We start from the raw sequence: 14401 nt of genomic DNA, 5'->3' as shown, positions 1-14401 counted from the left end.
GGTTGGGGTGTCGCTGCTTTTAGTCTTTTTCGCTGCTCATTTCTACACATCCCTCTTCGTGTGACAATTTTCACCTCCGCGTTTTTGGGGGGAGGTGTGCCCCCTTTGGTTTAGTGACCTTCTAGCGGATATCTCGTCGGTGTCTTTCGGTGTGTTTTTTATGCAGATTAGTACTCCCCGTGGCTTTAACTCCCCCAGCCAATCGTCCCAGCATAAGACAAGATGAAATAAAATTTAAAAAAACTACCCGAAAAATCCCAATCACGGTATGCTCGGGACTGCAGGAAACACGCCCGTGAAATGGCCAAAAGAAATCGATCGTATTTGGGAGATCGGAAAGTTAAAATGCCCCACTGCTACCAAATGGACGTGCAGACGTGAAGTGAAATGCCTTTTCGGGATGAGCGAAAGAAAAAAGATCGTCGTTTTTTCGTGTTTCTCTCAGATCTCAGTCGATCGATTGATCTGCGAGCAACAGCCACCAACAACTTGCCTGGGTAGATTCTTCTCGCTGGGACAGGAAATCAGCCTCTCCTTCCAGCTATCATCCCCCCACGACTCCGAAGCCCAGAAGTGTCCAATGTCATGCGTTTCGAACAACATTTCACTGGCGTTCGGCAGCGCCATCACCTGCACCTTCACTCCCGTCTTCTTTCAGCCCATCTCAGCCCGAAACGAAGAATCGGGTCGATGTCGCGGGTTTTTGCGCGAGTTTGTCTTTAGCAGCAGCCGGTCGGTCGGTTCCACCAGCGAAACAAGAATTGAAAGATTAACGGTGAAAATGAGGCTCCAGTCTTCTTCGCGCCGATCTTGGAAGCGTTGCGAAGTTTTGCCCGGTTTTCTTCGCCCTTCTTTCGGCTTTCTTCTTCTCATGCGCGTTCTTTGGGTGAAGGTGCGCTTTCCGCCTTTCCGGTACAAGCGCTTCCTCCCGGTTTGTGTTTTCCTGCCTGCCTGCCTGCTTCTGCCGAATGTCACGCTCAGCCACGGTCGGCTCTTAACGGCCAGTTTTACGAGGTTTCTCTTTTTTGCTTGCTTGCTTGCTTGCTGTGTGCGAAGAACCGAGAAGAAGTTTGCCACCGAGCGAGATGTTTTCGCGGCTGATCTGTGGGGTGTGTCCCTCGGCTGCCCGAGGTCAGATGGGAATGAACGGGAAATGAAGAAACAAGTGCTCAAAACGGACGGCGGATAAGTCGTTGTCGGTACGAAACACCGCCTGGCGAAACACTTGTCGCGCGAGTGATACGGGGCGTGCTGCCGATTGGACGCGAACGCTGCTCACGGAAGCGGGAGTGTAAAACTCGGTGGAGGTCATGTTTTATACACCCCTTTACGGGAAATTTGCGCCGGTAATCGATACACGGGCAAAGCGGGCGATGAGAAAGCAGCAAATGGACGAGAGTCGAAGTGTGGGATAAGGGATTTTAGCGTCTGGGCTATTTAAATAAGGTTCGGTCACCATTCTCTTCAGGTGTTAACATGCTGTTTAAATTTTATTGTACAATTTTTATGATTTTTTAAACCATATTTTAAGTTCTGAATATTGGTTTATAAACGGAGAGGAAGCTTATGAATGTGTCTGCTACCGACAAGGTAGTAAACAAAAGTGACGTGTGACGTTTAATCGACGTTTATTCTAAGTTGATGATTCATCTGACGTATGCAACTGGATGGATTGATTTCAAAATGGTGGATCAGCCTTCAGTTGGCCTAGGTGATAGCAAAGAAAGCCAAAACTGGCAGACCGAAACCCATAAGAGGTTGTAGTGTCAAAGAAGAAGAAGAATAAGCCGCTTAACCAACGAACGTCAAACAAGCTTCGAACTGTCAAAGCTATTTTTGTCTTTAGCAGCTGTCTACTTAGAAATGACAGGTAAATTATGGCTAGTGCATCATTAAATTTTAGCTCTTTATGGCATCTTGTTAGTATAATCCGGGAGATGTACTAAAATGTTGATTTAAGTTAAAGTCTTCCATTCGGCGGTGATGTTTAAAGATCGGAAAAAAGTTTGGAGAGCAAACCCTTAGTCCAAGTATCCGCATGACTAAACGACAACGAATTGGAATGTTTTATTGATTACTATAACCATGTGACTCATGATACTCCTCAAGGCAACAAAATTGACCCATTCAAAATTTCCGTCCATTTTTGCTAAATTAAGGCCCCATCTCATTCCGACATCTTCCTCCAGCAAATAAAAAACCCGAATACTAAGCCTCGTTTCGGTTTCGGGTTAGCCGTGGACGATGATACACAGCCGCCATAAACAGTGCTAGTGCCTGCGTCTTTATCATCATCATTTCCTCACCCGTTGCTTGAAGCTCATCAGAAACAAAAGAAAGAATTGCGGGATAAAAAGATGTTTCGGCGAGCTGGTCCCTTTGCTGCCTTTGAATAAAGAAATCTCCAACCGTGTGGCATTTGGGAATGGCTTTTTCTTTGCTGTTGTTGTGTTTGGAATGCTTCTATTTTCCTACCTGGCCTGGCAAGCTTGTTTGTATTATGACTTCCATCTAAATGCCACCTCGTTCACGAGTCATCTGCTTGCGTCCACTCGTCTCTCTTCAGTTCCCGAAGTACTGCTGCTGCTACTACTACTACTGCTAGCTGAGGTGAGCTTTCCAACAGCCGGCTTCGATTAACGTCATAACGGCAATGTTTTCTTCCTGTGCGGTGGCTTCCATCGCTTGTTCCTTCTCCGTTTTGCTACTCCTGGTGCGGCCTTTCGAGGTTCCAGTCGGCTTTTGTGAATAACTAATGAAGCCTACACCATCACTCAGAACCACCCTCTCTCTACTCTCTCTCTCTCTTTCTCTCTCTGCTTGTGAGGTTATGTGTGTGTGTGTGGTTACGAGAAAGCAGGAGCCACCCAACCTTTTCCCACCTTGGAGATCTCCGCTACCCGCACCCACCGCCAATTTCCTGCTCGATCGTCAAGTGCTTTTATTTTTGCATTTTCAGTCACTGCAGTCGCCGGTCGTCGCGGGTCTCTCCCCCCCCCTCCCCGGCCGGGTTTCCAGTGAGCGGCTGTTTGCGGGGATTTGCATTCGGCCGGGCTCTGGTGAAGCCGGGAAATCCCGCGGGAGAGAGAGACATTGAACTTTGTTGGATCGATATGCAAACCATCTCACTGTGTGGGGTGCTGTGGGGTGTAGCCGTTTGACAAACATGCCCCCCCCCCCTTGCTTCCCCGTACGCCTCGCCACCATCAGTGGAGCCAGCGTAGCTTTATAAAGAGGAAAAACATAAGGTTTTTACCTCGCCGGTTCCGGGACTCTCCGGCTGAAAAAAAAAAACGAAGCATGATAAAGAATGGATGAAAGATTCGCCGGTTTGGGGGCCATTTTTTTGTTGTTGTTGGTTTGGTGTGCTCATGAATGAGGAATAAAAATGAAGTCCAGAAGGAATGTGGGCGCAGGAATTTGGTCTCTCAAAATAAAAAAAAGGAACGGTTGATCGTCCTGCAGGAATTTATTCTTATATGCGAAAGTGCGACACGACACACGGAACAAATGTCGGAGGGACGGAGCAATTTTGTAGCAAAGTAGCGAAGATGGCTACCGCCATATTTCATCAATAAATCAACACCAACAGTAGAAATCACGCTCGTTTGGGAGGATTTCTGAGAATATAACCTCACTTTTGGTGAATGCTCGAGCGGCAAAGATGGCCGGCACAGGGTGCTTCTTAAATGAGTGATTAAAATAAATTCTCTTGTAAGCGTGCCAGATCTGCTGAACCTCGCGGCACAACATTGCAGGTGCAAAATTGCATGTCTTTAATACGGTCCTGCTTGCCACCACCTCCTTCCACCATTAGGGTTGGCCGGTGCCAAATTAGCACCGAGACGACAAGGCAAGGTCATCCGATTCCGGCGGCGGCATCACGTCGTCGGCGTCGTCACGGTGTCGCGTTTCGAGCCGGTGTTCGGTTGGCGTAAAATTAAAACTTCACAACTCATAAAGACACAACCTCTGGGTACTCAGCCCCCCCCCCTCTAAACAGCTTCAAAGGTGTGTGTGTGTGTGGGTATGTGTGGGACGCTTGACCAACTGAGCTGAAGAGGTGGGACAATATCTCCGTTAGTTTTGTTGAAGGTCAGGCGCCGAACCACCGCGGTACGCTTTCGTCACTTGCATACGGACGGCCGGTGCCGGTGGCAGGTTACGGTTGACTACCTGGCAGCGGAGGTAGGGGAGCTTTAATAGCTTAAGTGCCACCATAATGGTGGCCCCAAAAGGGAGAGGTAAAGGGTGTCCTTGGAGCCGCTCCTTAATCGACCACCGGGCCCAAGCCATTTGTGTGTCATTAGTGACGGATTAGCGTCGGAGCAACAGAAAAAAATGGAGGGGGTTTGCAACCGGATTGCACTTGCAATCTGGCGGAATGTCTTCGGTGTCCACTTCCAACGCCAGCCACGTTGCGCCGCGTGTAGTAGACACCAAAGTCTGCCAAATATCCGGACGCCCCAATGGAAGCCGCCAGACGCCGCCATTTTTTTTTTGCTGAGGTTGACGTGATCATGATCCACTGCTGCAACATTGTGTTTGGTGCCACTTGTTGTTGTGTTCTGGCTGCGTTCCAACGGGCGAAAGGTCTCGCTTTGAAGAGAGAAATTTGCGCTCCCGGACAACCGGACCAAGGGACCGGTTTAAGAAATTCCTCACCGTCTCGCGGTTCATGCACTTCCCACCAAGCCTGAGTCAATGTGTTTACCCCCGTTTGGTTTAGTGTCCTGTAAGTTATGATACAGTTTGTCGTAAAAAAATAGTTATAGCACCAATAAACACACTCACCGAATGGAGGTCGTTGGCTCACCACAACGTCCCGACCGATGGACACCATTAGCTGCAGAATCCAGCCAAAAATACGATTCCGATTCCTCTTGCGCGCTGTGACAACTTTACGATCGAGGAGCGTGTAAAGCTGACTGCTCACCCTCGTCTCCATCGCCTCCAGCAAGATAAAAGCTAATTGGTGGAAAATCGCAATCGTGAAGCAGCACCACCGCCGGGCATGCAAAAATCCCACGCATCACGGTGTCCGTCCGGTTGTAAAACGAAATCCCTCGCTTGTTCGCTCGCTTTTGTGAAATAAGCGTGGGCAATGGGGCGTATAAAATGATTTTCTGGAGCTGAGCTGGGACGACGCTTGCGAATCACCCTGTGTCACACTACTGTCATACTGTCACCGGCAAGGTCATTAAAGTGTGGCTGCGTGCGTGCGTGTGCGGCTGTGTCTATACGCGACAGTCAATTATCGCTCTTATTCCGGCCATCTACACCCGGTGGGGGTCACACATTCGGCAGGGGTTTGATCTATGCAAGCAGACGCAGTTCGTTGGCTTTTACCAGCTAAAAAGCGATTAAATACCCAGCCACAATCTTCCGAACAATCTTTAAGGTTAAAGATCACAAACTTGTGGGTCGACTTTGTAATCGAACCTGACGGTGGGACGGTGGGATGTAGCCGACTTCTTCAAGCATCTTTCTTAAGACTCATGTACGAGCTGTAGCGTGACTGATACGAGAGGTGGAGACGATGGCTCAGATAGTAGCCGGCCTAGCTGCTGACAAAAATGGGACGGTTTCGAAGCTCCGTCCGGGTCCGAAGGTCCGATAAAGGTTAAAAAAAACCTGGAAAACTATAAAATGTCATTGTAAGCCTTTTCTACATAACTGTGCTGTACTATTCATATTGTAACGGTTGTAAGTGAAAAAATAGTTAGAAAAGGTATTCAAATTACCGCTTGATTGCGGTAAAATTACGATGATTGCAAAATTCAATTATATGATTGCAAAATTTTATATCGGGCTTAAATATTCCACTATTCATAAGAAAAAGTCGTCTGAGAAAATTCTATATTTATTATCACAAGCAAGATATTCTAAAAAAATCAAATATTTGCTTAAAAAAGTTTAATAAGAGTAAAAAAAATTAATTATTCGTGTATCTCTTTAAACAACTGTAAATATTATACTACTTTAGAGTAAAAAGAGGCAAAACAATACTGCCCTCTTTCTTTGTGTTATTTTTTTCCTTCTCTTCTTTGCTCCTCTCTTTTTTCCTCCAAAAAACACCCGACTCCGCGATAATGAGACTTCCTCTCGCGGTTCAACTCTGTGCATGTGTCTGTCTATTCGTGGGATGAACTTTGAGATCATGTAGAGATCGCTGATCGCAAGATGACTCTAATGAAAAGAGAAAGACACACTCCACCGGCCATAGAAGTGAGTGAGAGCAAACGAGAGGCAACAAAAAAAGACTCATGTTTTGACAGGCCACCGTGTGCATGCTGCACTTTGTCCCGTTGTGTAGGCGGCTTCGGGTTGGTTTAAATGCCGTTGACGTCACGTGAAGAAAAAAAACCTGAATCCGTCTGGCGTACGATCGATGCGCATAGTATGTGCATCTATATGTGCATCGAGCAGGGAGGCGCGCACACACACACACACAGCCACACTCGTACACCGGGGCGAAATGCAACTGCTCCAGACGGCGACGATGACCTCTTCCGTGTTGTTGGGAAAAGCGGGCAGCATGCTTTCTCGCTTTCGCTCACCTATCGCCGCCATGCTGCAGCGACTGCGGATGTATGTCTGGGTCGTCGTCGTCGCGTGTGTAATATTCTTCTCCCCCAACCGCCCCGCTGGGGTTTGGGAGGTGATAAAAAGAGATACAAAAAGGTAAACGAACGCTCTCTGGTCGCCCACCCGACCGTTGTCTGGCACCCGCATACCCGCAGGTCCCTCTGAATGATGCTCCCCAAATGCACTGGCTTATGCTAACTTTAAACTATCATTTCTACCCCAGGCTCTCACTCACTCTTTTACTGGTGCTTACTCGCTCGCTCACACGCCGGTGCTCACCTTCCTACTAACTAGCTCCGGATCAGACAACAATGGAGCACTCGGGTGCGCGCCTGCATGCACAGTTCCGAGTGCACTCGAATGCACCACTCTCCACCGATTCCCGGGATTCTTTCTTTTGTGATCGTTTTTTTTTTTTTTGTTGTTTTGCCCCCCGCACCCGTTTTTGTGTGTATTGATTTTTGTTGTTGTTTAAATCCACCCACCCGAAAGACCTCAATCGGCGGAATCGAAGATGGCGGTGCATGGTACGTACAAGAAGCGCAAGGCTTGTCCCTGCTGCTTGACTTCTGACACAATAGGGTTGCTGTTGGGCGCTGTGTATCTACGGAGCATCGAAGTAGTCCGTTGCTGTAGTAGAAGACAAATCGGACCCTCTGTACAGTTGGTAACCATTTTTATCAACACCAGAAAATAGAATATAAAAGTGAAATATTTTCTTTAAAGATAAGATAAGTAGGAAAGAAGTACATTTTTAAGATTTTATTTATATGTCTTCTTACTAAAATATTCCAAGAAACAGAACATGCCTTTTTCTTCCTAGAGGTGTTTTATTTATTTTTTAAATATTTATTCTTGCGGACACGTTGCCTGAGTCGTGTCCACTTATCTTTATCCTCTTCAACACCCTCTCTCTCTCTCGCTCTCTCTCTCGCTCACTCTCCTCGTTGCTTCCTCTCACTCACACACCGATTAATCTGACGGATGACAGCTTGAAACGGTTTGTACCGCTTTAGAGCACCCCACAAGCCACCATGCACCTCCATCGCCACCGCCATCCCACCCCCTTGCTCCGGGGGGTGTTTGCGCTTGCTCGGTGTGTGCCGGTTGGGTGAACTTTCGGGAAGTGGACAGACCGGGTCGCCACCTAACGGTTCTTTCTCCCCTGTTTTCCCTTCTCGCTCGCTCTCTCACTCACGCTAGCGTGCGCACATACACACACGTACACGAGCACCCTGTTGCCCCACTGACGAGAAATGACCTTCCCTTCGTAGCCGGCGCAACTGGCATTGAAGCTCGAGATTCATCTTTTTTTTTCTTTACCAGGAACAAGAACTTCTGCTTGTAGTAGAAGGAGAAGAAATGTGCCACCCCCCCCCCCCCCCTCCTCGTTTCGGGAGGCCCCAAACGTGTCTATGTGTGTGCGGGAAGATAAACACAACAAAAAAAATGCGGAAGGCGAGCACACACGACGGCCTCTCGAAGGTTGTTTCGTGGGTCCGGACTTTATCGTGCGCCGATCCAAGATGTTATAATCATTACACCCCAGTCGCACCCCTTTCTCTGTGTGTGTGTGTGTGTGTGTGTATGTGGCCTTGCAAAAAAAAAATGGGGACCCATGTTTGTGCAATTTTTCTGCCATTTTTTCTTCATTGACAATTTTTTCTTAACACACCGTACCGCCTCAGACAAAATGAGGTTAAAGCAGAGGGTGGTTTAATATTTCCGCCTTTATCGCATCGTGACTGTGTGTGTGTGTGTGTGTGCTCAATTTTTGCACCGTGCCAAATGACATACAGTCAGGGTGCGAATGGCAGATAATTAGAATCCGAGAATTTCGAGGTGAAACTCGTCAGATTAATGTAGGTCTACGAATAAGTCGATGAGTTGGCGAGGTATGGTAGCACTTCTTAACACACCTTGGTTTAGCCGTTGGGTTTTGGAAGCATGATGTGAGAATATTCGTACGTGGCACATGCACACGCTAGACGAATGTTTATGAATGTTTTATCATGCCTTGCTGGTTCCTGGCTCTGTTATGCTGCCAAAACGCCCCCCATTTTATTTTTGCGGGAGTTATTTTTGCACCTTTTGCACTGTGTAACACTTTGCAATCAGTGGTAAAGGCTGGTATTTGTGGTGGACAATTTGAGTTAATAAAAATAATGTCGTTTTAATGTTAAATGAACATGGCTCGAACCGCTTATCTGTAATTTTATTACGTACATGCGATTTTCTTTTCTGATAGTTTACTGCCTTTATCGTTTTGGCTTTATTTTTGACTTTTTTAATCATTTTGCCATCTTTATGTTTTGCTATTTATATTATTTTATATGCTTTTTATACATGCAAGCTTAAATTAGTCAATATTATGGATTTTTCGTTATTTTGTTCATTACTTACGCTTTATAGAACTCTGTTTCATTTTACTTCTTAATTTTAAAAATATACATACATATAATTCATACAATTTATATATTTTTTATGAGTTACATTTAAAAAGTTTATAAATAATTTGCACTTCAATATATTTTTTAAATTTATATTTTAAAAATTGTTCCTATTGAACTTAAATTTGTATTGTTCTATTACAAAATTCTTATTTACGCTTCAAACATATCATTTTTATTTTAGAAAAAAAAACACTTAAATATTATTGATTAGTTGGTATTATTTCTCATGAAGAAATGCTTAAAAGTCTGATCTTGATTAATTTTCCATTTTAAATAAAATATTGAACACAAAACCTGTGGCCCAAGAATGTGCTCCACTCGAGGTTCATATTTTCAACCCTCGCACGGGTAGAGACGTTTGACGCGTCCACTCCTCTATTTTACCGTTGGAAAGCCGACTACTACAAGCAACAACAACAGCAAAAAAAGCAGAGGTGATAAAAAGCATCATCAAACAAAACGAACGAACAGAGTGAAGCGAAGAAGAAGAAGAGAGAAAGAGAGCGATAGGGGTTGCTTCCCGTGACGACGACGACGATGGGGCCAATCTAGTTTGCAAGTGTGTGAAATGTGAGACCAAAACGGCACATATACACACACACACACGCTTAAATGCGATGAGGAACTGGAAGTGGGTAGAGCAAGGCAAGGGAAGGCAGGAAGGGAGGGTTTTTGTTTGGTAGCAACAAAGACGAATCCACCCTTCCCGCACGCTACCCATCATTGGCTGGCCGGCGCCCATCATCCACCACACAAAAACAAGCAACACGTAACAGACGAGCTTCCTGTTTGGAAGGTGTGTGTGTGTGTGAGTATGAAGCAGCGATGAGCAATGATGATGTTGGGGAGCCCACAGACCGAGTTGTGTGGCGTGGTGTTTGTGAGAGACACGGCGTGATTATGTTTTGCGAAGCAGCAACGCCGCGAGGTCTAGTACGTGCTTTCTAGCGTGTCAGCATAACTGCTCGTTCCACCTGTGTTGGTTGGAAATCTCACAACCACAATAAAAAAGCACCATGCGTCTCCTTCATTTTAGTGGTGCGTGTTTTCGTTCGAGAAATAGTAACAGCACGATGATGTTCCGCACTCGGCTCATTGATGCTCCCCTCGGCTTGCTTCGATTGCTCACCAACACCATCGCAATGCGTGCTGCCCCCAGCACCTTCGCGACGGTGTTTGTGAGCGCGCGTACACCAACACTAGCGCGGCGCGTGCAACACGGGCGATGACGCACATGCAAGGTCGTTGCGTACGAATCCAACATATCTGAAGGTCGTCGTGGTGTCTTTCTCTCGTCGGGGGATGCGTGTGTTGGTGCTCGCTCGCTCACTCGTTCGCTCGCTTGCTCGTCTGCTTGTCGAGATGTGTGTGTGTGTGAGTGGGGGTTAACCCACCCCTACTTTACCACCTATCGTCTTCCGCTGCGCCATTTAGTGTGCGGGTTTGCGGGATTCGTTAGTTTTGCTGTGCCGCAAACGGTAATGGGAAATAATCTGACAGATTTGTGTGTTTTTATTCGTGCGGTGGATAAAGAGGCAAGAACAACAATCACATAAATCAACGCGAAACGATGCAACTTGTTTGTGTTGTTACGAGCGACGGTGCAAGTGAAGTGGCTCGCGCTCCATTAAATGGGGACGAAAATGTAAATAAATACACGCTTCAGTGCAACAAGGTGGAAGTTGTATTTCCGGGCGAACACTTAACGTTCGTGTGAATATTGTGGGCCCGTTGGAATGTGTATGTGGGTGTCCTTGGGAAGCAAAGAAATTGGTGAGAAAGAGCCGGAACCGGAAGTAATGCAATTTCGTATGAGGGTCCTCCAGCAACCATGCCAATTTTTAACAAAAACAAAAACAAAAACAAAACAGCCTACTTAGATTACAGACATCTGCGGGCGAATGACGTCTTCTTGAGGAACCTTTTAATTTGTGCAATTATGTTGCAATTTATTTAATGATTTCTTTTTTTCGTTTTTTATTTCAGAAATGAGAGTAACATTCTTCCCGAGTTGTGCCGATTAAATACGCCGACCGCATTTGTTGGGTAGGCGTACACAGTAACCGGATATAACTCTCGTTCAGAGAACAGCACGATCCTTTCGGTGTAACGATATCCGTTCGCAAAGGGGGCGAGAAGCGGACCAGGACCCGAAACCGTGGAGCATCAGCAGCAGCAGCAGACAATCAATGAGAATAATGACATCGACCGAGGTAAACGGAGGCGGTGGTACGCCCACGACCACACGCGGCGGAAACGTGTCCGTGACGACGATCAACTGTGGTGACGACGGCGGTATGGGCGGCACAACGTTGGACATGAGCGGTGTTGGTGGTGGTAGTATAGTGGCGGCAATCAAGCACAACAACAACAATAACAGCATCAACAACAATAACAACAACACGACGAGTAGTAATAGTGTGAATAATAACACCAGCACCACTACTACTGCTACCACTACAGGAACGAGTAGTAGCGGTGGTGGGGGTGGTAGTCCAGGTGGCATCTTTGGAAACGTGAGCGGTGGAGTACGCATCACCGTGCCGAAGATGGAAGAGTCGGACGAGTCCGATACGGAGCTGTCCAACATCGAGAAGACGGCAGCAGCGGCACTGACGAACGGCGTCAATATGCGCGAGGAACGTAGCGCCAGTAAGAGCCTTCCGCGACCCATGTCCTGGGAGGGTGAACTTTCCGAACCGGAGGAACCGATGCTGGTGGACAATGAGAATTCTAGCTCCAGCTCGGTTGGTGGTGGTGGCAGTAAGCACGGGATAGCACCGATCGATCCTTCCCCGATCGCGATGATTGTGCCGAAGCGCGAGGAAGAGCTGGACACCGAGGTACCGACGTCCGGACCGGGCATTACGGAACCGTTGGCACTGACCGCTTCCAGCAGTAATAGCAGCAGCAGTAGCAGCAGTACCGGTGGCTACAATCTTTCCTCCCAGAGCGGTGGCACGATTCGGAATGCGCACAGTAACAGCAATACCGGTAGTAGCAGCTCCAGCAACTCACCACTGCCGAATCGGCTCATGATCAAACCGGAAGCGGGGCTTCCACTGATCAATCCCGGGCTGGCGTACAACGTGTCCGGGCTCGGGAACAACTCCTCCAACATTCCAACGTCTTCGGGAGCTTCGTCGTCCACGGTGAAGAAGGCCGGACTTCCGGATGTGATAAACCTGAAGTACGAACTACCACCGGGTGGTGGTGGTGGTGATCCGGGCGGCGGTAGTGCACTTCCACCGAGTGCAATCCATTCGCCGCTGTTGGTCCGTTCGAAGACGACGCTGCTGCCCGCGAATCCCAGTCCCGACTCAGCCATCCACTCGGTGTACACGCACAGTTCGCCGAGCCAATCGCCACTCACATCCCGCCATGCACCGTACACGCCATCGCTCAGCCGGAACAATAGTGACGCGTCGCACAGCAGCTGCTACTCGTACAGCTCGGAGTTCAGCCCGACGCATTCGCCCATCCAGGGCCGGCATAACATCTTCGCCGGTGGTGGTGGTGGTGGTGGAGGAGGAGGGGGCGGAGGAGGAGGAGGCAGTGCATCCTTCAACGGATCACCGTTGCATCACTCAGTATTATACAAACCGATGCTGGATAGCGAGCAGCAGCAACAGCAAGCCCTTAAACAGCTGGCTGCAGCGGCGGCTGCCGCGGCCCAAGAAGAACCGCTCTACGATGGGGAACATTTGCCTTCGCCCGGGATATCTCGGCAGCAGCTTATCAACAGGTAGGAAGAGGGGGAAGTCTCCCTAGCCGGGTCTCGATATCTAATTATCTCCTTGTCTATCTTGTTTTGCAGCCCGTGTCCCATCTGTGGCGATAAGATATCCGGCTTCCATTATGGCATTTTCTCGTGCGAGTCGTGCAAGGGCTTCTTCAAGCGTACGGTGCAGAACCGTAAGAACTACGTGTGCCTTAGGGGGGCGGCCTGTCCGGTGACGATAGCGACACGCAAAAAGTGTCCCGCCTGCCGGTTCGAGAAGTGCCTTCAGAAGGGGATGAAATTGGAAGGTAGTAAACAGGAGCGAATTGAACGGTGTCTTGGTGCTCCATACTGACCTTGGGCGATCTTTCTTTGCAGCTATTCGGGAGGATCGAACACGTGGAGGACGCTCAACGTACCAGTGCTCGTACACCTTGCCAGGACCGTTGGTAAACGCGGGCGGTGGTATGCAACCGGGTGACTCACCGGGCGCGGGACCATTCCAGTACGGTGGTTCGGTACGATCACCGTACGTTGGAGGAGGTTCCGGTGTTGGTGGTGTTGGAGGACAGCAGATGAAGATGGAACCACCGGACGGTGGTATGATGATGGTCGGATCGGGTTCCATTGGCGGAGGGAACGGTGGCATGAATGGAATGGGCAATGGACTCGGTTCGGATGGTATTAGCAGCTCCGGTGGAGCTAATCACATGCAGCCAGGCATTCCAGTACTGTTACAGGTAGTCTCTCCTCAACGTTTCTCTCGTAAGAACCTATATAAAAAAGGCTTTGCTGTCTCCAACAGGAAATTATGGACGTTGAACCGCTGTGGCAGTATAATGCTCAGGAGCTGGCCCGACTCAACCAACCGCCAACGAACGTAAGCAGCACGACGATCGCCAACAATCCGATCCTGTCGAGTGCCGGCATCTCGTCCGACAGCAGTCCCGATCTGATCGCTAACCTCTGTAACATTGCCGACCACCGACTGTACAAGATCGTCAAGTGGTGCAAAAGTCTGCCACTCTTCAAGCACATTTCCGTACGTATCTTGGGGTGGAATTCTATTGGTGGGTCTTCAATAGTAACTGAGTCCTCCCTTTTCGATTGTAGATCGACGATCAGATCTGTCTGCTGATAAACTCCTGGTGTGAGCTGCTGCTGTTCTCGTGCTGCTACCGTTCGATCTCGACACCGGGCGAGATTAAGATTTCCCAGGGCAAATCGATCACGCTGGATCAGGTTAAGAATAGTGGTTTGCAGGTAATTATCACAATAAGGGAGGGATTGCGATGGCGGCAGCTAATAACACATTGACTCATTTGCCATTTCAGACGTGTATTGAGCGGATGTTAAATCTAACCGACCATCTGCGACGATTGCGCGTCGATCGGTACGAGTACGTGGCGATGAAGGTGATCGTGTTGCTCTCTTCGGACACATCCGAGCTGAAGGAATCGGAAAAGGTGCGGACGAGCCAGGAGAAAGCATTGCAGGCCCTGCAAGCCTACACACTGGCCCACTATCCCAAGTCGCCGGCCAAGTTTGGCGAGCTGTTGCTGCGCATTCCCGAACTCCAGCGCACCTGTCAGGTGAGAGCCTCCTCGAAACATTTCCGAGAGTCGTCAACGCTAATTCG

The 14401-nt window shown here is 48.4% G+C and overlaps 1 protein-coding gene across 1 annotated transcript in view; it reads left to right on the top strand.

Moving 5' to 3' along the window:
• The window catches only part of LOC118510794 (nuclear hormone receptor FTZ-F1 beta), a 34340-nt gene that overhangs the window by 16315 nt on the left and 3624 nt on the right, over positions 1-14401 (top strand). The window contains 6 exon segments of the mRNA XM_036053099.1: positions 11028-12786; positions 12859-13070; positions 13141-13554; positions 13557-13804; positions 13876-14025; positions 14097-14354. Of these exon segments, the coding sequence (XP_035908992.1) occupies positions 11231-12786; positions 12859-13070; positions 13141-13554; positions 13557-13804; positions 13876-14025; positions 14097-14354 (2838 nt within the window). The 5' untranslated portion in view covers positions 11028-11230.

Source organism: Anopheles stephensi, chromosome 3, assembly GCF_013141755.1.
Source record: "Anopheles stephensi strain Indian chromosome 3, UCI_ANSTEP_V1.0, whole genome shotgun sequence".
NCBI classification, from domain to species: Eukaryota; Metazoa; Arthropoda; class Insecta; order Diptera; family Culicidae; genus Anopheles; species Anopheles stephensi.
This window is presented reverse-complemented; position numbering and strand designations above follow the sequence as displayed.